The following is a 27,217-nucleotide window of genomic DNA, read 5'->3' on the forward strand; positions in this document are numbered from 1 at the left end:
TGTATTGCGAAATGAAGGGTTAAATTAGTTTCAATTAGACTTAAAAATACCATGGGGAGTGAATATGCTCTATTTAATTGGGAGAAAAATGTAAGATCCACACAGAGTCAGATTTTCCCCATTTTCCCATGCTTGAGACTAGCCTAAATTGAAGCACTTTTCAGAGCTATAGACACCATGGATGACTTGTTAGTTGTATGCAAATATGTATTAAATGCTTATCTCTCCTGTGGGCATCTAGGTATCAGATACTTGATTTGCCATGCTACGTTTTAATGCATCTCCTCAAATTCCTAATGAACTTTTCCACCAGTTCCTACTAAGCCTATGAACAATGCAAATGGAATTGCCCCCTAATGGTGGGGAATGGGGCCCAGATGGCCTTTTAAAGGTGATAATTAGGAAATGCAGCATATGTGAGCAGCTAGAGATGGAGAAATTTGTTAAAGACAGTCAGATCCATCTAAAGCAGTCGTTGGAAATGGTGAGGAGTTGTCACTCTGTAACTGTATATGTAAGCTTTAATTTGCTTTAAAAGATACACTTTCTAAAGAAATATATAAGTCTTAAACCCACTGAATTCCCTGCTCTCAATCACATTGTTTAATTTCTTTCCTGTTATATTGTCTGGTATCATAATAAACATATATGTTTTGGGGCAATCTGCTTCACCATATTTACTCTTTTGCACTGCATACCAGAGTATTATTAAGGCCAGAAAGTTTGGATTAAAACCAGTTTGGTTTCATTGCCATCAGTGGGGCTACGTTGGATGAAATCTCAGGAGTTGTTTAACTTGTTTCTGGGCCAAAAACTCCCAAGTGTGAAATGTTGGTGCAATGTACTTGTGGAATGTGTATGTTACATCTCAGTTTTAGAATGCAGCCTCTTCTTGTTAAGCTGCTGAAGAATAAGAAAATGATTATCGCTAATAACTTTTCTCCAGTATTCACCTAGTGAAGATGATACGCTCCAGATGCTATTAGACTTCAACTCCCATCAGCCTCAGCCAGTATGGTCAATGATCAAGGATGATGGGAATCATAGTCCAACATCTGAAGGGCACCAAGTTGACTACCCCTGCTCTGGTACACTTTTCTGGGTTTACCGACTTCGTAATCTGAGTACAGTTTAGAGTTTAAAAGTGGGTAAGAGACTGGGTACACTGCTGGTTCCTGGAATTGGAGTCCACTGCCCGTCTGCCCTGTCTATCACCCCTCAGCTTCCTGAATCTGACTTGATGGTGCAGTCATGACTAGCGTCTCCTCTCCTCCACTGGTCACCATCTGGCTGTGTGGACTCAGTGGTCCTGCACCACCATTTTGTGACATGTGGGCCTCAATAACTTCCTGCCATCTCAAGTGGGTCCTGGCAGGGGCGAAACTAGCCTTAATTTCATCCAGGTCAGTTGCAAAAGTTTGGCACACTCACACCCTGTGTGTGCATTTGCGTACACACACACACACACACACACAGGCTAGGAGCCAATCTCAGGGGACACTGCAGGGCATGACAACTATGACATAGCAAATTGAGCAGAACGGAAGGCAAGAGAAGGGAGGCACCGGATTTCGGCCTTGCACAGGGCACCACTTAAATTTGAAAGACCAAAGTCTGCCCCTTATGGTTTACGGCCTATAATGACCAAACAAGGGTACAGTGGTACCTCGGGTTACATACGCTTCAGGTTACAGACTCCGCTAACCCAGAAATAGTGCTTCAGGTTAAGAACTTTGCTTCAGGATGAGAACAGAAATCGTGCTCCGGCGGCGTGGCAGCAGCAGGAGGCCCCATTAGCTAAAGTGGTGCTTCAGGTTAACGAATTAAGTACTTAACCTGAGGTACCACTGTACGTGGCTTCAAAACACTGAATGCAGACACTGCATCATAGCTGTCAACTTACAGATTTGAAAATAAGGGACCAGCAGCCAAAATAAGGGACCTACAGCTTCACCTGTTCCAGGCACTCCAGTCTTCCTGTCCTCCTGCAGTCTGGTCAAACTCATGCTGGTAGCTTAGAGAACGCTGTCCAACCAACTTTGTAACCAGAGGTTCAACTGAATAGAATCTGAATCACATGCACCACAAGGCCTATGCAGCCTCAACTTAAGATGGCTCCCCGGCCTGGCTTTGCACTTCAAAGTTTGCAGCAGCACGTGCAACAAAATAGCGTCCAGCATTCAAAAACCTCCTCAGCTTGCATTAACTAGCCACACACAAGGCATGCAAGCTCCACCCCCCAGTCATTCTTAGACTTCTTATTGGGTGAGCAACGCAGCCAAGCAACACAGTTGGAGCCTCCCTCCTCCCTGGTCGGCAGGGAGGGAGAGGAGCTGCTTCCTTTGAAATTTAAGTGACATCATTTAAGGGACATCTATCAATAAGGGACAGCAGCGGGACATGGTGCTGGAATAAGGGACTGTCCCTTCAAATAAGGGACACTTGACAGCTATGCACTGCATATATCACAACAATGTATTCTGAAATATTTAGCTGTGCTGGCTGCATGTGTTTTTCACCACAGCAATGAACTACAAAGATGTGGATTCCCAAAACCTTGATATATTGAAGATGAAGGTTGTTTCACAGCCTTCACTTTTGTCGTAAAGTTGCAGCACAGAGTGTATCCTTATGACAAAAATGAAGGCTGAGAGTCACTGGGGTTTGGACACTGCTGTACTGTTTCGGAGCATTTGACCATTTTTTTCTTAAACTACCAAAGTCTAGAGCAGCATAATATATACCACATGAATTGGTGTTTTGAGTTCTTCATGCACAAGGAGATGCCCTTTTTCCATCTATGCACCACCAGAGAAGACTTTGTAAGTCAAAATGCTTCTGGCATGCTTTCTGAAACACATCTGTTGTAAACAGTCTTAATCTTGAGGATATCAAGGTTTTGGGCAACCGTATCTTTGTATTTATTTGCTGTGGTGCAGTCAGAATTTGAAAGATGTATCCAGGCATCACAGCTAGATGTTTCAGAATACATTGATGTGATACTGCATTTGTCTGTATTTTAGGGTTGTGAAGCCCCGTAAGAGTGTTGGGTTTTTATTGTATATCCTATAGGCCATAGATTGATTCTTCATCAAGTTGTTTTTCTTTCATACTTATGTTATAGAAATATATGGTGTCTATTTAGTACCTGGACTTTATTATTTGGCAAACCAGCCCAGTGTGAATTATGACTCAGTTTCAATAAAATGCATTTTTTAAAATAAAAAAAAATAAACAGTTAGAACAGGTATTAAGAGGAAAGCAAGCTACTAGCTTCTATTTACATAGGGCTGCCATATGTCCAGCAACCCTAGTTGTAGGTTTTTCCCCAATAGAACTTCTCTGTAGTGAGAATTGTATGAAGGAAGGTGAAGGAAATGGATATATGTGGCCTGATAGTAAAAGATGGCGATAGTTGCCTAATATTAGACATCATGACAAATAATGTTCATTCATAACCAGTAAATTAAATTGTAGTAAGGAGGTAATTGAGAAATGAGGAAGACCATTCCAGCCTTCTAAGCTCCAGCATAGTAGAAAAAAATACCCCATGCAATAGTTCTCTCGATGACTGCACATGTTCAAAGCATGAAATAGTTACCATTTCCCTTTGGGATACTTTATCTCCTCTTCAAAACATGAGCAAGATAAATCAAGAGCTCCTGTCTTTGTCGCTACCTTTTGTTTTTGAGTTGATACACTATTCCCCAGTTACCGTTACACTAAAATCTTGAAGACCTGAACTGTTTTCTATGGAGCAGGGGGGAAATGCAGCAGAAAATGTTTAACAACAAACCAAGAGTATAGAGAATGAGTGTGTCTCTCTAGTTTTATCCTTGTCTAACTGGCTACACCTGCTTTTTAAAAATGTCAGTCATTGCTATTACTTTATTGGCTAAAGTCACAGTTGGGTGTGCAGGAATGTGACACCATCAGATTGGGGAAGCCAAGAAAGTGTTGCTCTCTAAGATTTTCAGAGTAAAAGAGCAGGCAGCAAGAAGAACTCAAAATACAGTGGTACCTCGGGTTACATACGCTTCAGGTTACAGACTCTGCTAACCCAGAAATAGTACCTCGGGTTAAGAACTTTGCTTCAGGATGAGAACAGAAATCGTGCTCCAGCGGTGCTTCAGGTTAAGAACAGTTTCAGGTTAAGCACGGACCTCCGGAACGAATTAAGTACTTAACCCGAGGTACCACTGTAACGAACACAATACTCTTATCTGTTGTGAAACACTTAAGTAAAGGTGATTTATGCATCCACTTACAAAAAAAGGGCATGGGAAGTTCCATGTACTTTTTTGCGTCATTTTTGGAACTTTAGCTGCCAAAATCTTTGCAGCCGTTTAAGGTTCTACAGGATAGCTGAGTCGGTAGAGCAGGTGAGAGAAGGTCAGGAGAGACGGGAAAGGGGGGAGACTTTTAAGTCCCATGGCTAAGGAAGGATTCCAACATGAGGTCGAATAAGGCTTACTTTGTATTGAACACACTGCTTATGACTCCTTGAACATTCACAGTATTCGGGAGCATTTAGGCATTTTATAGCCTCCTTTCAGAAACATGTGTTCAGAAGCCTTCTCTCAATTTCCTTTCTTGGGAGAAGGGTTTTCTTTGATCCTGCCACCTACTTAGCTCCTAGAAGGGCATTTTTGGGTGTTAGATATGTGCTCTTTTTGTTATTCTAACCACTGTAAGTCAAATAAGCAAACATCTTCTTGGAGGAGAGGCACTCAACTTCTCCGTTGAAGCCCCTTCCATGTTTTCTTCTGTATTTTGAATTCATTTCCTGTTCTATGGTGGCTATTTTTATTTATTTCATTTACTCCTACAAAAAACCCCCCAAAACCTGTCTTCTCAAACCGTTGATTTCTTTTAAGCTATTAAGAGTGGGTTGTTGTTGTGTTTTTAAAAAAGTATTGTAGTCTCAGTTTTTTAAATTTTTACAAGTAACTTAGCAGCAGTTTAATTTTGCACAGCTTGTAGGACAAGACAGAATTGGATGGAGACTTCTTTGTGGGTTGATGGGGTTATTGCCCTGGGCCCGCTATGTTTATTATAATGGTTTGGGAATGCTTAGACTATCTAGCAGCTGCATGCAATTTTGTGCTGATATTTATTTGGTGTATTTTAGACTCTGTCTGAAACTATAAGCACAAAGGGCTTCTAAAGAATTAATATAAACTTTGCTTGTAAAATTGCAAGGTTTATAGTGCAATTTCTCCAGAGCAGATCCTTTCTGCTTTAGTAGAGTAGATGCTACTTAAAACCAAATCACATGTTTCTGATATATTCCTTCTGTGTTTAGGGCAGGGCAGAGTGGTGGGAACCAAAATATATTCTTCCACTTGCATTTGGCCTGTTGCTGTTGCTTTTAGTTAGCACGACCATCTTCTGAATCTGTCTTCCTGATGTAGGTGGTGTAGTCCACGCAGCGTCTGAAGGGCAACTTGTACATCATTACTGTGGCATACTTATTCGGCTCTGATGAATTATTTTGATATGCTGGAGCTCGTGGCGTAAGGCTTACACATCCTGAACAGGCACTCCTCCTTTTCCCTTCCCCTCACATGTCAGCCATTTTTCTGGTCTAGACTTGCTAGGAATAATAATAATAATAATAATAATAATAATAATAATAATAATAATTTATTATTTGTACCCTGCACATCTGGCTGGGTTTCCCCAGCCACTCTGGGCGGCTTCCACAAAGACCAAAAATACACTAAGATGTCACACATTAAAAACTTCCCTGAACAGGGCTGCCTTAAGATGTCTTCTGAATGTCAGGTAGTTTTTTATCTCTTTGACATCTGATGGGAGGGCGTTCCACAGGGCGGGCGCCACTACCGAGAAGGCCCTCTGCCTGGTTTCCTGTTGCTTTGCTTCTCGCAATGATGGAACCGCCAAAAGGCCCTCGGCACTGGACCTCAGCGTCCGGGCAGAACGATGGGGGTGGAGACGCTCCTTCAAGTATACTGGGCCGAGTAGGTGGTCTCGGCAGCCGCTCTGTGGTCTCGGCAGCCGCTCCCAGTCACCAGTCTAGCTGCCGCATTTTGGTTAGTTGTAGTTTCCGGGTCACCTTCAAAGGTAGCCCCATATAGAGCGCATTGCAGTAGTCCAAGTGGGAGATAACTAGAGCATGCACAATCTGGTGAGATAGTCCACAGGCAGGTAGGGTCTCAGCCTGCATAACAGGTAGAACTGGTAGACAGCTGCACTGGATACAGACTTAACCTGCGCCTCCATGGACAGCTGTGAGTCCAAAATGACTCCCAGGCTGTGCACCTGATCCTTCGGGGACACAGTTACCCCATTCAGGGCCAGGAAGTAGTTGGGCCCTACATTTAGGTTGCTGGCTGCCTATTCTGCCCCCTTCCTACGGCCCACACGAGGCAAAGAGCCAGCCCCTGGAGTAAATGCTGCCATTTGTCTAGTCATTCCAAACCATGCTCTGTTGTGCAGAGATAATTGCTGCAAGTTGGAGGTTGAATATTTGAATGCAGTCTCATAAAATCAATAAATACCTGGATACAGCAAACTAGCATGCCCAGGATAATGGTTCAGTCTAGTTTTCTTTTTGAAATGCCAGTATTATGGCCAGGGATTTTTTTTTCCTCCCAGAGGGGAGCAAGTCAACCCTTCAACCTTCCTCCTGTAGCCTGAAATGGTACAGTCTCTAGGATAAGCTTTATCACTTGATTCCGTTCATTGTAGAAACTGGCTCTGAGGCTCCGGATTTTCCTGCTTTTATTATATTTTTGTGAAATATTATGAACGACCATGCCTTGACTAATGCGGAAGCTTTAAAGAAGATTATTTTCAGAACCCAAGAAACCCAAAGCTGCATTTCCCCGATAATAGCTCTGGTTGGCCTTTGACATACTGTGGTAACGATTTCTAACATGTATTTAGTTTGGATTTAGAGGGAGACAGCCACCTTATACTGGAGTCTATTACTGTGATCTCACTTGTGAGTATTGTGTGGGAGGTTTAAAACCGATTATTTTAAGAACTTTACAAGCCTGAAACAGCAATTTTTTTAATTATTGCTTTTTTGAAGAAGAAAAAAATCCTTTACACAGACAACAGTGGTGAATTCTAACATATTTTTTTTAGTTTGGATTTTAGAGCTGTAGCCAGCCAACACTGAATCAGCATCCTTTGATGCTATAGTATTGACTGAGGGGAGGGACTGATGGAACAAAAGTCCTAATTGCCCAAATTTACAATAGGTTCTCAGCAGAGGCTGCCACAAAAGAAATGTTAATGGAGGTGTGTGTGTGTGTGTGTGTGTGTGTGTGTGTGTGTGTTTGTTTTAAGGTAACTGGTAGGAAGCTAAACCCAGTTTAGGTAAAACCCACACTAGGTTATTTTAGACCTCTTCCTGCGCATTGTGAATACTTCATTTGTCATTCCAGGGCTTTCTTCCCTCCTGGCATTAGTCACCTCTCTTCATATCCTACAGTACTCTTGAATTAAAATTGGAATGTGTAGGCAAGCAGAAGAACACAAGCACACACACACACATCCCATTGCTGCTTTGGTTTGGCTTCCTTGAAAATGCCTAATCCAAACAATCAGTTTCTTGTAGCTTCCGCAGGAGCGGCATTGATATTAATTTCCTGGTGATAAAGGATGGGGATCTCTGCAAATATAACAACAGATGGCCGTCATTTTTCCATGCTTCCGCCATGAAGCAAGGGGCAAAGTGTCATCCACTGAGCATCCATACAGCCATCCATCGAACAGCGTCGCTGTGGAAGTGTTCACTTAGCACATTTGTGTTAGCCCAAGATTTCCACTCACACCCCCCCCCACCACCACACACACACAGTTCCATGTACAAACATAATTTCTCTTCTGAGTACAGCCATCTCTCCCATGTCTCTTTTTCTAACCACAACTCCCAAGCTTGATGTTGTAATTAGTTAAGAGCATGCTATAAAATTAAAATTGCTTTTCCAGGAACACGTGCCCCCATTTCATGCTGTGAGGATCTCCCTTTAATTAAACACATTTTAAGAGTTTGGGGTTTTTTTTTGTTTTTTGTTTGTTTTAATGTCCCACATACACACCAAACATTATTACCTTTTATGATAATCAGTGCAACTGGGGATTGCTGCTTCTGCTCTTCAACCTGTTTTGTCTGTGATTCTTTGATTTCATGTTTCTCAGCTTATTGGGAGGGGGATATATCACAAGATAGTTGCATTCCATAAAAGTTGTGGTTGTTCCGTAAGAGTCAAAGTATGTTGAATTAGAGAGAGAGAGAGAGAACAGTTATCTTGTAACAAACCTAGTTTGTTGTAGGGAAATCTAGTTTGTCATGGAAATTAGAATGCTACCTGGATAGCTAAACTGGTGCCAGAAAAGGCCCGAGCAGCTCTTTGACCAGAGGCAACCCAGAGGTAAATAGCTACCGTATTTTTCGCTCTATAAGACGCACCAGACCATAAAATGCACCTAGTTTTTTGAAGAGGAAAACAAGAAGAAAAAAAATTCTGAATCCCAGAAGCCAGGACAGCAAGCGGGACCGCTGCGCAGTGATCCCCACTTGCTGTCCTGGCTTATGGGATAGCCGCGCGCAGCATCTTCCGGTCAAGGGGAGCCTTCATCCCCTGCCCAGGAGAGGCTGCGTGTGGCTAAGGCTCCCCCAAGAGCCGTGCTCCCTTTAAAGAGCATGCGGAGTGTGTGCTCTTGGGGGCTTTTCCCCGAGGAGGGAGAAGGCCAGCTGAGCAGAGCCTCCCACCTGCATTTGCCCCATAAGACGCACACACATTTCCCCTTACTTTTTAGGACGGGAAAAGTGCATCTTATAGAGCGAAAAACACAGTGATTATGTCTTTACATCACACATGCATGCAGCAAAAGTGACTCGTGCGCCTTTTTCACACACCTTGTTTTCATTATTACTGTTAATATTATTAGGCCAGGTACAAAAGTCTTATGATCTAATTTTAGACAGTGGGATTATGGTCTCTGTATGTATAGACATTGAACACATATTTTCCTGCATGGAAGCGAAATCTGTGTAAGCGGGGGGGGGGGGGGGAGGAAACACCCAATAATGTGAGCATAGTAACTGAGATCATGTTTTGCAATTGGTTGTTTCTGCCTTGACATGCCGGCAGCATAGTACTGTAACTGCTGGCCTTTCCGCAACTGTAATTTCAGCACTGGTTTTGACTCGGTTTTAGTTAATTAATTGAAAGATGCCTATGCTTACAGCAGGGAAAGATCTTAGGCAGCATTCAGCTAAACAATTCTGCTAGTGTTAGCACTTTGGCCTGCACAAGGTAACTTCCTCTCACTCTTCTCTCCCTGTGTGCCCCCAAATTCTGCTCCAGAGGGCTGGAGGGAAACTCGCAAGAGCTTTAGGAGAGGTGTGCAGGAAGAAGAGAGGGAGGAGAAGTTCCATTTCGCAGCCCAAGGTGCTTGCGCTAGTGGAGCTGTTCAATTGGATTCTGCCCTTGTTCTTGGCCTGCATGCAGGGATGCTAAGAGAAGGTAGGATATATGCAAAATATGCACCTCTTCTGGCTCACAGGATCACGTAACAATTTATAACCTTACCATGTGCTCTCATCCCCATGAGCCCGTCTCCTACATCATAGCATTCAGGCATAATGGGGGAAAGCTCCCACTTGCAATAATAGTTCCCTAAGCTGAATTGCTTGTGATAAGAATTTTATGGTCTTAAATATATGGTAATGTTCATAAGTGTACCAACCAAGCACATACATAGATCAGCACAGGAAGGCCAACCTGGAACCATTTTGATTCCTAAACTGAGCAAATGTTTTCTCTGCAAGGTCAAACTGGAAAAGCCTCCCCATTGTCTTTTCCTTCACAAATCCTGTCTTAAGGGTATGTCTGTGTTTGAATAGGGTGTGAGCCTGTGACATGGCCCAGGAACTAAGTATCTATCACTACAAAAGAATGGCCAGGCTCCCCAGGCAATCCAATCAAGTAACCTGCCAGACAGGAGATAAACAACAACAGGAGATAATCAATATTCAAATGTTCTGTTTTAGACCGCCTTTTCTGTGATGTAGGTGTGATGTTTCTGGGGGTGGTCTTGATCTACAGGGTGGCAATTTCAAAAGTCTTTATAAGGCCTTGCACACCATTTTCCTGGGTCTCTCCTCTCTCCTGCAGGTGAGGGGAGCACCCTGTTGCAACAGATCAATAAAGGCCAAGCCTACAGGCTGCTGTTTTGCTCCAAGTAATCCTGGTTGGTGTCTTTGTTTTTTGTCCAAGGGAGCCCTCGGATTTTCCCGTTAACAGCTGAATTGGGGTGAAAGAGAAAATATGGAAAGAAGGGTGTGGGGGTGTATGAGTAGATGAAGTGTGAGGATAGATTGATGGATGAATTTAAGAAAGATCTGTCAAGATCATTGCAGCACCCACACTTTCTTGCTCTCAAGCTTCTTAAGAGATAAAAGCTGTGTGCAGTCATTTGCATGAACATGTGAAGATTTAAATTGGGGGCTGGGGGGGCACCAATACATTACAGACCCTCCAAGTGCCCCTATTTAAAGAAGCCATCCCGGTTTCTGATTTGATCCCAGAATGTCCCGTTTTTTCCTCAGGCTGTCTCTGTTTTCATCAGAGAAATGTTGGAGGGTATGACACAAGCCCCCACCGGCCTTAACTTCTCCGGTCATGTTGACTGCTCTTCAGATCTTCATGCAGTTAGGTCTGGAGGGTTTTCCAAATGTGTTCAAATGAGCACGCTTCAAAATCTCCCTGGATGCAGGAACCCCGGTTTATCAGGGGGTTTCAATCAAAGGGACAGTTTCTAAGCACATTGAAAAAACAGCCTTTACAAATGCATTGAAAATTATGCAAGGATCTAAGGAGCTGGTGCATGCGTCTTTGCTCTGGCCCCATCTAGGTCTTCCACTGTTCTGGTGACTGCCTGAATACAGCTAAAGAGACTATGGATTTAGGCAGGACATTTTTTTTCAGCCACAACTCAACGGAACTCAGTTCCAGGCCCCTTCAGGTGTGCGCCATGGCCATTCTAAGAGCATGAAGGAGATGTTCATGGTGAGTTCCAGCACCACTTTTTCTAGAAAAATAGCACTGGATTTAGGGAGGATGAAAAGTGTATGCTTGTAGCCCTGGCCTGTCTCACAGCATGTGGTCCCCGAAGCGTTTCTCTTGAGGGAATAAGGCCTCAAGGTTCCCATTTAAAGTACTGGATCTTTCTCAAAGTGATTCATTTCAGAGCATACCTCCTACAACTACTCAACAGGAAAAAGGGAAAGTTAATTTATAGTTCCACTCATAGGAGCCAACTCCTAGGGGCTGACGTTCCATTTCTTCTCCCCAAATAAAATATTTGAGGGGGCCACCCCCCAAAAAAGTTGATTGGCATTGCCATTAAAATGGTGTGTGCGCACTGCATCATGTGATTGATTACGTAGGGTGGGGCTTGCCTGCCTCCTCTCGCAATATTTTATTCAGGTTGGCATCCCTGGTTCCACTTCAGTTCAAGCAACCACGGTTTTCCTCACCAAAGTCCATTGCTTTATCTAAATTGCTATGTTAACACAATCTAGTTCGGTGGGTTTGCCGAGGGGAGCTGGAAACAGGCCAAAGTCATACTCCCCGACATTGTGAGGTAAAACACTTGCTTCATTTGTTCGCTTCTCCCAGAAATGGTGGAAGGTGGGGAGAATACGAAGCCCTGTGGCCCAGTCAGGAGAGAATGTGCACTGCTCTGGCGAACCAGAGCAGTGCACAGAAACGCCATTTACCTTCCCACCGGAGGGGTACCTATTTATCTACTTGCACTTTGACGTGCTTTCGAACTGCTAGGTTGGCAGGAGCAGGGACCGAGCAACGGGATGCTCACCCCGTTGCGGGGATTCGAACCGCCGACCTTCTGATCGGCAAGTCCTAGGCTCTGTGGTTTAACCCACAGCGCCACCTGTGTCCCACAGAGGAAGGAATACAGTCGTTCAAATCCCAGGGAAAGGAACTGGGCAAACAGTGGGTTGCATCTATGATGGCTCTGTGTCTTAGCAGAATGTAGTTCTGATTGGAAAAGTCTGGGCAGCCAGTTTTTGCTGATTTCCCAGTTACTTGCTTAAGCCCCATGTCTCTGCCCTCCCGAACCTGCCCCTGAAGCTCGAGGAACTGTCAAAACAGGATAATAGCACAGGTGGCTATAGGGCCAGATCATTGAAAAATAGGTGCCTTAAAACACTTACTGCTAAGGCAAAACCACTTTCGCACACCCTCCCAAGATTTCTCCAATGAAAATAGGGTTGTCCTATTCTATAGCCCTAATCATAATAATTTCATTATTTATACCCCGCCCAACTGACTGGATTGCCCCAGCCACTCTGGGTGGCTTCTAACATACATAAAAACATAATAAAACTATACAGAATTTACCTTCTTGGCCAGGAGGTTGCATAACTCCATACCCTCCAACATTTCTCCAGTGAAAATAGGGACGTCCTAAGGAAATGCAGGACGTTCCGGGATCAGATCAGAAACCAGGACACCATATGTAAATCCAGGACTGTCCCTGGAATATAGGGACACTTGGAGGGCCTGCTTTTGGATACAAACCAGTGTCAAAGTGGGCAGGATAAGAGATTGACAAATCAACCTGACTAATCGGTTCAGGGCATTTTATGTGTGTTCTGCCGAGGCAAATCAAACATTGATGACTGAAATAGTCACATGATACAGAGGTGGATTTAGCGGTTTGGATGCAACTATTACAGTAGCACCTTGCCTTACGTTGTTGTTGTTTAGTCATTTAGTCGTGTCCGACTCTTCGTGACCCCATGGACCAGAGCACGCCAGGCACTCCTGTCTTCCACTGCCTCCCGCAATTTGGTCAAACTCATGCTGGTAGCTTCGAGAACACTATCCAACCATCTTGTCCTCTGTTGTCCCCTTCTCCTTGTGCCTTCCATCTTTCCCAATATCAGGGTCTTTTCCAGGGAATCTTCTCTTCTCATGAGGTGGCCAAAGTATTGGAGCCTCAGCTTCACGATCTGTCCTTACGTTACCCTTGGGTAATGTAAAATTCGGATTGCGAAAGCGGCAAACCCGGAAATGTTTTGCCGCGCGTGCATGTGCAGAAGTGGTCCCACTGGTTGCGGAAACCTTGGGATCTGACCAGAGCTCTGGAACGGATCCCGTCCGCAACCGGAGGTACCACTGTATTTAAAATGAAGCGAGACAGGCTGGGGGGGACCTGAATTTTGGCGCCACTGAAATTAGAGACCCCAAGGTGAATGATGATGTTTTTTCCTAGCCAATTGGGTTGATATGTCTTTTGCGTTTTTAGTGGTTAAATAAGTGGTGCTGACCAATGAATGCGGATGATTTTGCATCGTTGTTGTGTTGTGTTTTACATATTTCTTTTACCCTCGTTAAAACAGAACAAGAATTATTTAGTATTTATATAGGGTTATCCATGTCTATGGCACTTCACCGAGTAAGATAAGCAAAATGAAATTTAAGAAGGACAGGCCCCTGCCCCAAAACATTGACCATAACACAGGGAAAAGATAAAAGAAAGGGAGCGGTGTAACAGTAATGGGACAACAAACATGTGCAGATGTAATTTGTGCATATTTTAGGGTTCCTATAAGCTGATTCTACAAGGAAATTCCAATAATCCATTGTGGGATGTAAAAAACTTTCCTTAAAAAATAATTAAAAACTAAGTTTCAGTCATCAGGTCTTCATCATCTGCTTGCGTGGGGAGGTGGAAGAGAAAGCTGTTAATATCACATACATGACAGGACTGTTCTGTCACCTTTGAGTTGCGTCACTAAATCACAGTTCAAGGGCTGAATGTCTAGTTATGAAAAGTCAGAGGTTAAATGATTCGGGAATAAAATGTCATTTCATGGAAGCGAAATTAATCCTCTGAGGCTTGCAGTGCTCCCAGGATTTCTTTTCACTTAGAGGTTCAGAGTTAAGTAATTTTATTAACTGAGGAAAGGGGAAATAAATATTGATAGCTCACGTTTTTCTCCTAATTGCAAAATTTATTGCGTGCTGCATTTTAGGAATTTTTAAATCGGCAGGGCCAGAAAGGCAATGAAAGTAAGATTAAATAGCACTTTGGGTGTGTTTTTGCTTCTGTAGGTGTAATTTAAAACACTGTATTTATGACTGAAAAGATTAATTGTTGCTTATAGCTAAACAGATGATAATTTTTCCAAAAAAAATATTATATTACGGTGTGTCAGCACAAAAACTCTGTGTCCCAAGTGTGTCACCAATTTTTTTCTTATTTTTTTCTTTTTGCTGTTGACACGTTTTATAGCACTCCAGCAGAATGTGTTGACATATATTCAAATCAGTGATTAACTGTTTAGAAACGTGCCACTCAGAATATAACCCTGATGGTCTCTGAAACTGGCATTTTAGAAGCCTCTGCGTTTCTGCGCTGATGAAGGCGTGCTGCAGAAGAGCAATATGTGACTTTAATTAACACGGCACCTTTGTACGGTGATAAAATATTCAAATTCACCCAGTTTTTAAATGGCTCTTACCTTGCTCAGCTATGGATATGATTGGATACTGTGTAAAAGATACTGATATGTATCATTTATTATTTAGTGCTTTCATGTTGCGTATGTTAATCCCTACAACTCTTATAGGGTCGGTCATAGGTTGAGGAAGGTTGAGTGATAACGGGTTGTTTAAGACTACCTAATAAATTCACGGTCTAGGTGAAATTTGTTTCAAGGGCTTCCAGGTTCACATCTCAGACTCTTAGGGCCATGCGCTGTGATGTTTCTCCCCTGCCAGTACAAAGGGCAGCATTGAGAAGTGGATTTTTTATTAGGGTAATGTCAAAGTGCAAGTAGATCAATAGGTACCACTCCGGCGGGAAGGTAAACAGCGTTTCCGTGCGCTGCTCTGGTTCGCCAGAAGTGGCTTAGTCATGCTGGCCACATGACCTGGAAGCTGTACGCCGGCTCCCTCGGCCAATAAAGCGAGATGAGCGCCGCAACCCCAGAGTCGGCCACGACTGGACCTAATGGTCAGGGGTCCCTTTACCTTTAATGGCAGGGGAGAAAGGGTTAAACAGCCCCATCTCAGTCCTGATTGGGGCTCCTGCAGCTGCTGTTTGCATTTCTCAAAAGAATCACACAAAGAAACACATTTAGCATTACAGTGTAGTTTGCTCTGCTACACTGACGATGCAATCCAACACATGTTTTCTGGAAAGAGTTCTGTGGGCTTTTCTCCAAAATTGTCGCGTATAATATGATTGCAATTTATTGTATTTATTTTTTGGGGAAAGGAGGTGCTTAAATGCCGTATTTTTCCTTGTATAAGACGCCCCCATGTATAAGACAGCCCCTATTTTTTGAGCCCAAAATTAAGAAATAAATATTTTAAACACCAAACTGAACAACTTTGATATTTTATTAAATATTGAAAACACCGTTATATTTAGTACCATATATTTAAACATCAAACAGAACAACATTAGTATCGTAATTACATTAAGTAATTTTATTATTATTTTTGGGCTAGTCAGCATTATTATAACATGCAGTATAAGAACTGGAGCGGCGGCGGCACTGACGCGGAGCTGGGCAGCTGAGCTGGAATGAGAGCGTGTCCCTGACGGCTGGGAACTGGTCGGTGCCGCAATACAAGAATCAAAGTTAAAGAACCCTTTAAGAGGGAATTCGTATGCTGCAGAAATCAAATTGCATTTTTCTGCTCCACTCTCAAACATCCAGGGGAGCGAACTGCACTCTGCCCCTTGGGCCCAAACAGTCCGCCCGCTGCCTCCCCCCCCCCCAGCTGTAGGGTGGTTAATGTCAGAACTTGCATACGACCGAGCTGTAATAGCTCTCCTCCTTGTCGTATCTTCGGAATCCATCGACCTCTGCTCTGACGGTGATTTACGACCTAAGCCTTTGATGAGGCTTCAGGCATGCTCCCATTACGCAGAGTATCCAAACAGCAGCAGAAGGAGAGAAAAATATGTGCTACATCGCTACGTTTATTTCTAACTACGCAGGACAGAAAAAAAATATGCATCTGCTCTCTGTGAGAGGCAGTGAACAACTAGCACAAAGAAACAGGAAACCAGTAACATCAACATCCGTCTCCCACATCCCGTGAGACTTCCAACAGTCTGGAATGTAAACAGAGTCTTGTGACTCCAAAAACTGCACAGTAGCATAACAGAAATCTAACAGTTGAGTGGGAGGAGGCAGGCAGACTCCGGAGGCCCCGCAGTGCACCCCGCCCCTATGGGTGGCTCACCCCACCCCACGCGCCGGAGCGGATTTCTCCCGCTGTGAGGATCTCCGACTGCCAGAGCTGCCTGAGTGAGTGTACTTGGGGAATAGGGGGTCTAGGTATCCGGGGGCGGCTGAGGGAACCGGGTGGAAGGGACAATGTCCAGAGTGGGGGCTTCTTTGGGGAGTACCAGACCAGGGTTTTTTCATGAAGCCAACAGTGAGGGGAGGCTGGGGGGAAAGAATATGGATGGTGGCATGTATTTATTTATATATTTAATTGCAACATTCCGTGTACAGTGGACCCTCGGGTTACATTACCTTCGGGTAATGTAATCTTCGGGTTGTGAACGCAGCAAATCCGGAAATGGGTTTGCCGCTCGCGTGTGTGCAGAAGCGGTCCTCCAGTTACGAAATCTTTGGGATACAGCTGGGCCTCCGGAACAGATCCTGTTTGTAACTGGAGGTACCACTGTATAAGATGACCCCCGATCTTAAACTTAAAAAGTTTGGTGGAAAATATTGTCTTATACACGGAAAAATACGGTAATAGAATGAGGGGAGACTATATGGCAACCTAGCCTAAATTCTGCTATCATTCCCCCTGTATCTGATGTTCCTACTGTGAATGACAGTCCTATTGTTGTCAAAATGCCATGCACAAGAATATCGGGGGGCTTGGGGAACTTTTGAGGTTTCCGGAAGTAAAGGAATTATTTCAGAGGAAAATTTCCAAAAAAAAAACAACCCAGCATGTTTAGTGGGCTTGGAATTTTTTTTTTGGGGGGGGGCAGAAAACTGAGGAGAATGGGAATGAACAAAAGCAACTGGAATCCAAAACAAGGAGTTGTCCATACTGAAACGTGTGGTTTTTTTTTTAACAAGTTTCAATTGTAATATATGACAGAAATTTGAATAAATAGTTTTCAACTACGAGTCGAGAAGCTTCTCCATCAGCTTCTGTAAAGGAGGCTGCTGGTTTCCTCTTCGTTTAAAGGGGACATAACATAACTAACTTTACCTGAATTGGGGTCTTTATGTGCAAATATGTTTTTATGGAGAAAATGCATCTTAGTGGAGCGAATGAGTGGTAAAGCAACCTCCCCAATTCCTAGCATAGGAATAAGGGGACACTGACATCATTATATCCTTTTCCCCCATACACTATGCACCTATCAAGTTCACTTACTTAGTCTCGAAGTGCTCAGACATTTTCCAAAATAAGATTACTAAAGCATAAAAAACTATTCATGAAAGCAAAATTCCATGGTGTTCAGTTTGAGTATTTATTTATTTTAATGGTTCTAATCAGAAGCCCCCATCTTAGTTTCCATCTTCATCCATTATGTCAACAGAGCTTCCCAGTTTTGATTCCAGGTAGATATGAAGCATCTGATTATAGCAAGTATGAGGAATCTGTGACCCTGCAAAATTTGGACTACCAACTCCCATTATCTCTGACCACTGGCACACTATGGGTGTTGGGAGTCCCGGCCTCTGGAGGACCACAGCTTCCTCATGTCTGGTTTCAAAGGTTACCATGAAGATTTATGCGTGTTATCGATCGTAAAAATATATACGTGGAATCTAAAGCTTTTTTTTAAATAGAATTATAAATCTCAAATGTTTTTGCATTTTGCACTTTAATGTGAACCGCCCTGTGATCTTTGGAGGAAGGGTTCTATACAAATTTAATAAATGAAATAAATAATTCAAACCTATCAAAATATAATTTGATAGCTATGGTGAATGATTTTGCAGAAAAGTTTACGGAACTCCGGTTTTATTGACTTTGCTTGTATTTGGAAGATGTCTTCCGCCAGGTTTTCCTTGCTTGCAGATTTCACAACATCTTTCACAACGGTGTTGGCTGATAATCAGAAACGGTCCATATTTAATAGCAGAAAAGGATCTCAACATGCCCATCTGGAAGCTGTATCTGGACTGCACAGTTGTGCTACATAATTGCTGGAGCAAAGCAGGTCACTTTGAAACATCTGCATAGGTAACACTTGGGAATAAGATAGCACTTGCCTATGGCTTGGCAGACTCCAGATACTCCAAAGCAACAGAGACTGACCCATCTTGTTATGTCTTAAACTCTGCTTATCTTGGGAAAAGCGAGGAAATTGGCAGGACCTCATTTTAAATAGCCAAGGGTGGGTTTTTCTTGGATGGGGGAGTTATATATCATGCTGCAGAACAAGATAACAGATGCAAGCTTAGATATAGAGGATGTCAATCCTAAGCATGTTTACTGAATGTTTCATTGGTCAAAACCACCAGTGCAACTTGCTTCCAAGTTAATAAAAGAAGAATTTGAGGTATGAGATGTAGTTTTTGATAGCATTCAAACTAAAAATAAGAAATAACTAGTAATCACTTAATTACAAGAAATTGTTGTGATAGCTTCTAACCTTTTTTAAAAAATTGAAATGTCTGAAACTGCTGAAAGGTTTAATATTTTTTAAAATATATATATAACCAAAGGCAAGCAGTTTTTCCTCCCTTCTGGTTTTGGGAATGTATATCAGATCATTGATCAGATTACATGTTATGATCCAAAGACATGGATATTGCAACCACAAAACCTCCACAAAAAGTGAAACCAATCTTTTGCATGACCACATTACATGCCTCTCTAAACAACAATTATGTCAAGGGACCATGCAATGCTATAAATACACTTTATTATTCCTTATATGTGACTGTCATTAAAGCTTTCTACTTATCTGGAAGAAAAGAAATCAAATGTGGTTCTGCCATGTTTTTGCAAGCTAATTGATTCCTTATGTGTGTATATTGGAGGAAGTTTTCGTTCTCAAGCCAGTGGTTTTCAGTTTAGGAAAAGGGAGAAGAGAAAGCATATAACAAAAGTCTGGGTATAATATTTCCATGCTAGGAAGGTTAAGATTTATCACCAGTTGAGGCAAACCCTACGATCTAGGGGTTTTTTTTAAGTGCATCGTAAAAATTAAAACAAGGCAGTTCTTCAACTGGAAAGTGGGAGACATTGGCTGGGAGTCACACAAGTAGGGTGACTGGGTACAAAGGAAGGCAGAGCTCTTGTGATAGTCATAGAATTATTGACTTGGTGCAGGAAATCCAAATCTTCTTGGTGAAGGAAATCTAGAACTAGGCATCCCCAACCGATGACTATTCAACCTCTGCTTGATTCCTTCCATCCCATTGGGCAGAAGAAGGGATGACGAGTACAGCAGCTTTCCCCAGCCTTTTGGAATAAGCAGCACATCTGAGAAGCCCCATTAGACCCCTGGGGATCCATGAGCAGAACATCCCAAAATTATTCGGTGCATGTTTTTTTGTGGGTTGAACTGAAAAGCAGCTGTGGAAGCTCTGCTTTTCACTGAAGCAATGGTGCTGTGGGAGGGGTGTGGTTATCCCGTTTTCCCAATCAAAACTGCACCCCCCACCCTGAAGCTACTAATACACTAATGGAGGGAGATACCATACAGGTGTATTTTGAACAGAGGGGGAAAGGGTTAATTCACCTGTCCTCCAGTCAAAACCAGAGTGTCCTATGATTGCATTTAAATAAAAATTGGGAGAGCCAATCACATATGCCCAGGTTTGACCATGAAATATCTGTTTTGTGAACCGCCCTGAGACCCCCGGATATAGGGTGGTATATAAATTCAAATTATTATTATTATTATTATTATTATTATTATTATTATTATTATTATTATTATTATTATTATTTTACATAGCTGTAAAGAAACAATGCCTTCTTTTGCACCTGGTCACCCTATTAACAAGTATCTTCAATATGCTTCCCTATTTCTGCTTAATAGACATAGGAAGTGCCTTCACCAAAGGAGTGCCCTGTCTAACCTCAGACCCTCCAAGTGTCCTTATTTTCCACCAGGGACAATCCCGGATTGATAGAAGTCGTCCTGGTTTCTGATCTGATCCCAGAATGTCCTGTTTTTTCTTAGGATGTCCCTGTTCTCATTGGAGAAATGTTGGAGGGTATGGAGTTATGTGACCCCTGAGCCAATGAGATAAGTAACTATACAACCTTTAGAAGATACCTGAAGGCAGCCCTGTATAGGGAAGTTTGTTAATGTTTTATTATGGTTTTATATATACTGGAAGCTGTCCAGAGTGGCTGGGGCAATGCAGTCAGATGGGTGGGGTATAAATAAATAAAAATGATGATGATAATGATGATGTTGATGATGATGATGATGATGATGGAATAGGACATCCCTGTTTTCATTGGAGAAACGTTGGAGGTTATATAACCTACAATGCTTGAGGCCTCCTGTCAAATTGAACTTCCTTCTCAGCTACCCGAGTCTCATATGATTTACAATAAGTAGCTTCGTACATCACACATTGCCAACAAACTGGCTCAGCACCCATGACCCACCATTAGGGAATCATTGCTCTGACACCACACTAGAACGTTTGACTGAATTGCCAGTTGAATTCCTTCACTGTTGAGTGACTGGATAAATCCATGCTTCCTTTGTTCCTTTAACACTAGTTCTTTGGAATTCAAATGCAAATTGCAGTAGACTCCAACAAGGTCCACTGGGATGAAGGAAGGAGAAAGAGACCCCCCCCCAATGCAAAATGGAAATAGGGATGTTATGTGGCTGAGTAGGGAGTGGGTGGTGCTGTGGTCTAAACCACTGAGCCTCTTGGGCTTGCTGATTGGAAGGTTGGCGGTTCAAATCCCCGGGCCGCGGCGGCGTGAGCTTCCATTGCTCTGTCCCAGCTCCTGCCTACCTAGCAATTTGAAGGCACGCCAGTGCAAGTAGATAAATAGGTACGGCTCTGGCGGGAAGGTAAATGGTGTTTCCTTGCACTCTGGCTTCCATCATGGTGTCCTGTTGTACCAGAAGTGGTTTAGTCATGCTGGGCACATGACCCAGAAAGCTGTCTGCGGACAAACGCTGCCTCCCTTGACCTGAAAAGCGAGGTTAGCACCACAACCTCATAGTCTCCTATGACTGGACTTAACCGTCCTTTACCTTTTATGAGGTTGGGTAGACTTGCTACCTTCTCTACCACTTTTTACCAATGTCTGTGGATTCTTTGCTTCTTGAGGTGAGTCATGACATTAGACTAGATCATGAAATCCTTCTGGACTGAGAAGCTTCCTCCTGGCGGCCTCAGTCTGAGAGTCAGGAGCATCATTTAGTCATGTCAGGTTGAGTTAGCCACCTCCCTTTCCTTGTATTTCATTTTGGCCAAAATGTCTGATTTCCGCTTGGACACTGCTTCCGACTGCAGTATTCCAGATATGTCCAGGAAATTCCGGACATACGGCAACCCAGTTGTATTTTAGACACCAGGAAAACATGTACCAGTGAGACAGGGATAGCCAATGTAGTACCCTGCAGTTTTTGCTAGACAACTCCCATCATCCCTGACCTTGGGCCATGCTTGCTGGGGCCGATAGGAGTTGGGAGTCTGACAACATCTGAAGGACGCCATATTGGCCATCCCTGTTCTGGTACACTGTTCCCAATCTGAATAAATACATCAGCCTGCAAGTCAGAGGGGAAATATTTCACTTTTGGTATGAGAAATTACAAGTTAATGAACCAGAGAGCTCAGGCAAAGGTTGTGGGTCAGACCCACCTGCTGCTGAAGAATTTTACCTTCAGGAGTGTCCCTGGTCAAAGTAATTTGTTCTTGTCTGGCAGTAAATGTCTGGATTTTAACCAGGGATATAATCGTCTATGAAAAAAGGTAAAGGGTAGAAAGAAGCCTTGTGAAAGTTGCCATGACCCAAGAAAGCAAAACCCTGCAGGAGTTATGAATGTCTTTTTGATCCAAGTTCAGCTGCCAAAAAGACTGTGCTTAATTCCTGCTTCTATCTGTAACAATGGCTAAGAGAGAGAATATTCTTTAAAATTGTACTGGTGATCATGCTGAACTCTCAGTCAGCAGTGAAAAATAATAGAGAATAGTTTAAACAGGCCTTTTCTTGAATACATTGAAACTTTTAGAATTTAACACATTTTTTGAAAACATGATGATTTAATTTTAAGCAGCTGCTTTTTGGATTCCTTCACCTTCCTGCTTTATACTATACAGAAGTCATATTTTATACTGCATGTATGGTTTTATTTTATTCCATTTTTCTGGAAAGTGTGAAGAGAATAAGAGAGGGAGAGCAAAAGTAGGGTTATGTGGAGGGGAAAAATATGTTTAGCACAAAAACAATTTCATCCACATCAGCTATGTTTAGATTTGAAGCTCTAAGGATTGTACCCCTTTTCAAAACACTTCTCTAAATCCCTCTGATTTTCCTGTCATCCTAGTTTCCTACTTCCTTTACTTTCCAAAATAGTGGATGACCTGACTTGCAACTTTATCTTTGTACCCTTGATTCAACTTACACTTTTTTCTTGACACCTCCTCACTGATGTCTTCTCACTTTGTCAAGCTAAGTGAATTGAATCCAGTGTTACCTGGCAAACCCACTGAAACGAATGGACATGAGTAACTTAGGTCCTTTAATTTCAAAGTGTCTACTCTCCGGTAGAGGAGAGTCAGTGGAAATCTTGGAGCACCTTGAATGGGTGGAAGTTACTAGAAAGCTTTGAATCCAAGCCTATATATAGAAATGTGTTGCTGCTGCTGCTCTTGTTAAGTTTTAGTATTGCTGGTTTTCAAACACACAGATTGATCTGCATATCATTAGTGAAATATGCCATCATGTAAAAAATGGGGCTCAGCTGAAAAGGGGTAAGAAATTGGTTATATCATTGGATAGCACTGAATCTTGTGGTGGATTGTTCAGTGGCACTTCAAATGTCTGTAATTCTACAGTTCTGCAGGCATTCCTTTGTCATTTGTGCCATGCAGGTTCTTCGTATCATGGCAACTAGCAAATAGCATATCTGCATTGCCACAAGATGGTTGCCCTGGTTTTCCTGTGTATAGATTTAAACTGAATTTTTATGCCAGAAATTCCTGTTTGTTTGTTTGTTTGGTATTTTTGGGATACACATTGCCCTGTAGATACATATTTAATAATCGTACAAACTGATGTGAAACCTTTTGCTAAATTATTCATTTGCTAAAACCTTTAGGTAAGCTAAATACAGAAAATTACCTTATTAAACTACTACATTTTCACTGTATTTTATTTACAGTGACATTTGAAAACATTGTGCAACTGTTTATCCTATCTTGTATATTATTTTATTTATAAAAGTATTTCTATTCCACCAGTCATACCATGCATACAAGGAAGTGTACAACATTAAAACAAAAAACAGTATTAAAACAAGAGAGATAATTAAAATGACTGGTTATTAAAACAAAAACAAAAAAACAGCTACAAAGGCCTGTCAGCATACAAAAGGAGTGATTGTTGTTGTCCGTTATCATTGTTGCTATTGTTATTGCTTTTAAACTTGCACTTACAGTGCTTTTTGTTAATTTTAACTACTGTCTCAAGCTGACCTGACAATATTTCATACTGAGAATTAAAAGCACTTACTGCAACGGACATCTTTTTGCAGATTAGAATGGTTAAAAGATGTATGCATTTGGTCTAAAGCATATGGTTTCAAATATTTGATAAACTTAATGAAGTGTGTTAATTATGTTCCATACAGTAATACCTGTATGCATGGTTCTATGTTTCACAAAATTATAACCGCTAAAAGCAAGTTAATAAAACTATTCTCTTGCATTGAATACCCCCACATTTGAGCTTCTGAAATGTGCTTAGTGCCAGTCACCTTTTCTGTCCTTTCAAACATTGTTAGGGAAGGTGAAGTTCGTTCTTTAGCTGAACGGCTTGAAGAACCACAGGAAATGTCACCTCCTTGATCATCTTCCTTAACAGGTTGTGCTTTTGGACTGTTTCACCCCTACTGCAACCGAAACGCAAGATGTTACAGAGTTCTTATGCCAGTATGTTACAATCAAGGTGAATTGCCAAAAATTACCGAATCCTTTGACACAAAATGTTGGGCTCAAATATTATATTAACAAAATTTACGTACCTCTTGGATATAAAAGCAAAACAAAACACACCTCCAAGCAATTTTTTAATAAGGTGCTATGCATTTTATAAACGAATGGCTCCTAGCTGTCAGAGTCAGCCTCCTTAGTCTCCATGTTGTCTCTTCAACTTAGCAGAGAGGATGATGGGAAGAAAAGTAGAATTTTTGGGTTCTGCCTGTCATTGTCTCTGACTCCCTTTACTGTTGGCCTCTCTGCTTCTACCCTAGCAGTTCCAATGGGCACCAGCCACCACTGATCATATCCTGCTCGCATATTTCTTCCTGAATATGATTGGTCGACAGCACAGTTTTTAAAAAGTCAACTTAGAATTGAGTTCATATTGAATTCAGTGGGATTTCCTCAATAACACATACACACGTTCTATTTTTATCTTGGGGCACAGCTGGTAATTCTTAAGAGCTGAGCTAAAAAAACACCAGCAGAATTTCTTGCTTATACAGTAGTTACAATTTTTGCTTATTGTTACAATTTCTTATTTCCGTCAAAAACTTAATTTTCTCTTAAACTTTTCCTAACAATCCCATGATATTTCTGAAACTTTACTTCTGCAGTTTTACTCCTTGCTTGTTTGTATACGTTTTAAATGTTCTTTATGATCTGTATTTCATTTTTAAATTCTATATTTGTACTTCACTTTTTATGCTGGTTTATTGTTTTGGCTGTACTGTATTATGTACTTTTACATTTTGTCATTGGGTGGGGTTGTTTTTTTATTGGAGAGTGTAAGGTGCTTTGTGGAGGAAGTTGCTCAAAAAGTGGGGTATACATTTATGAAATGCATTAAATAGTAAGTAATATAAACATATGCTCCTTGCTAGCTGCTTAACAGTTTTATTTGTTTTATTTGTTTATTTTGTTTGCTAAGGAGCCCGGGACAGCACGCTTGTTTCCTTAGGCCAAATCTTATTTTCACAACAGATTAGGCATCTAGAGAGTGATTTGGGAGCGGCCAATGTCACCCAGCATCCTTAGTGGTTGAGTGGGAATTTAAACCTGGATATCCTCAGTCAAAGGTCCAACCACAATTGCAAAATCAGGGAGCTCTGTTGGGCTCCAGGGGGCCATGAGCACATATATATTGCTGCTGACTTGCTTTTGGCTCAGTGCGTCACAAAAGTTGGGCAGGCCTGTTCCCTGCAGCAGCGGCTGCAACAACCTGTAGAGCAGGGTGCTTGGGTGCATGCAAAATTTACGGTTCTCAGCCGACATAATAGCAGGGAATTCAGGGTGAACAAATGAAGGAAGTCTAGGGTATCTTTGAAGGGATAAAGAAGTGGGAGGATAATGGAGTCATTTAACTGCCTCACATAGCTTGAAGTATGAAGGTGGATTGATGAGTCGTTCCCATAACATTTTGCTGGTGGTTTAACACACAGCATCATTACCAAGAGAAAAGACTAAAGAACTGCAGAGGACAGGACCCTGGGCTAAATCTCTCCCCCCCTCCTTCTTCTGTTTTTTAAGAAAAAGTGTGTCTTTGATGAGATATAGCTGCGGGCAATCGTTTTACATTTTATGTCAGCTCTCTTTTGTCAGAGATTCATTATTGATGCTGTACTCTCCATTTTAATTCACACTTCTCCGCTAATCAATTACAGCGTTTATCCATTAATCAGGTATCCTGACAGGGTCAATAACTGCTCTTCAGTTTAGTTGGCCGCTCCATGTTCTCAAGCAAGTAGCAACAGTCAGTAGATTAGTTTAGAGCATCATTGTTTTCGCAGGCTGGTGGACATCTGGACGGGTAAACAAAGTCTAATGAGTTTTTGGGGTGATTATCCTGTTCTTGGGCTCTCTGCTGAAAACCTTAACTATTTGGCAGAGAAGCAACTTGTGTGCTTGGAACTCGCCTGTTTTGTTCCTTGCCTGTCCTTCTATCCAGTCTCTCTCTCTCTCTCTCTCTCTCTCTCTCTCTCTCTCTCTCTCTCTCTCTCTGTATATGCACCTTCTAGAATGTGCCTGTTCAAGTATATAATTTATAACAGATTCAGACATGGCAAATTATCAGAGGAATCAAAGCTTTTCATTTTAGCAAGTGGTGTAGATAACAGAGGGGGCAACATTTAATTGGACAGTTACAGTTTTGGTAGTTAAGTTGCTGTCCATAATGACGGTAACAGGTTTCAATTATCCTTTTTATGACAGATGTACCAACATTTAATTGTTTCTCGTCAAGTGTGGAGAGAAAAGGCACTTCTGTAGATTTTTCAATTCTTCTACATGTCACTTAGCTGTCTACACTATTGTTTGAGCTCCTTTCTCTCATCCTTTTTGCGGCAATGAGTTGTGTCATTCCCTCATGATCAGCACTTTTGTTGTCTTTGTTTTTTTGCTGCACCTCAGAAGTCCATCTTTTCTTTCATCTCCTTCCCATTCATGCATGAGGGAACAGTTGTGCTCTGTTGTGGGGATGTTCCGCTGGATTTCAAACAGTAGGGTTTCCTTTTATTCCCTTCTAAGTAGTACAATGGAGCTGAATGTCTGTTGCAGAATGCACACACTAATATGCCAGGTTATTTGGTTTTTAAGAAGTCAATAAAAGTGGTGGGCTTAGTTGCAGTGCTTGGCTCGGCTTTTCTTTTTTCCCCCTTTTTTTCCTGTTTGCCTTTCCATCTTTGGTTATAAATCTGTTTGTTTGTTTCTGGTTATAAAATACAATCCTCCAAATTAAATCCAAGCATGGAATCAACAAACACTTAGGGAGAGGGGAAAAGGGGGGGGGGGTGGAACACATTACTGGCAATGGAATATTTTCACACTAGCTGATTTGGCAGCCTCTGCATCATTCCTGATAAGGAAGTGAAAACCCGCAGCCAGCTCTAATTAATGGGGACTATTAACAGGAAGGGAGATGGAGAGAAAGATGGACTCATGAGTTGGTTTTGGCAAAAGCCCTAGCCTCTTTCCAAGGCTCTCCATTTAGGGAAAGAAATGTAACTTTGAGGG

The 27,217-nt window shown here is 42.1% G+C and overlaps 2 protein-coding genes across 5 annotated transcripts in view; one reads left to right on the forward strand and one right to left on the reverse strand.

The window, feature by feature from the left end:
• The window catches only part of CLYBL (citramalyl-CoA lyase), a 187,907-nt gene that overhangs the window by 61,897 nt on the left and 98,793 nt on the right, over positions 1–27,217 (forward strand). The window lies entirely within an intron of this gene.
• The window catches only part of LOC310706045 (uncharacterized protein), a 39,408-nt gene that overhangs the window by 8,589 nt on the left and 3,602 nt on the right, over positions 1–27,217 (reverse strand). Inside the window, exons 3-4 of one of the 3 annotated variants that reach the window (XR_014525579.1) lie at positions 23,983–24,114; positions 21,818–21,964 (exon numbers count right to left, since the gene is read on the reverse strand). Coding sequence is in view for 1 of the 3 variants with exons in the window: in XM_083501392.1 (XP_083357518.1) it covers positions 21,886–21,964 (79 nt within the window). In the remaining 2 variants the exon portion in view is untranslated. Of the gene's footprint in view, positions 1–21,817; positions 21,965–23,982; positions 24,118–27,217 lie in introns of those variants that run through there. The other 2 variants (XR_014525580.1, XM_083501392.1) reach the window with 2 other exon arrangements.

Source organism: Podarcis liolepis (genome assembly GCF_965112155.1).
Source record: "Podarcis liolepis genome assembly, chromosome: 4".
Taxonomy (NCBI): Eukaryota; Metazoa; Chordata; class Lepidosauria; order Squamata; family Lacertidae; genus Podarcis; species Podarcis liolepis.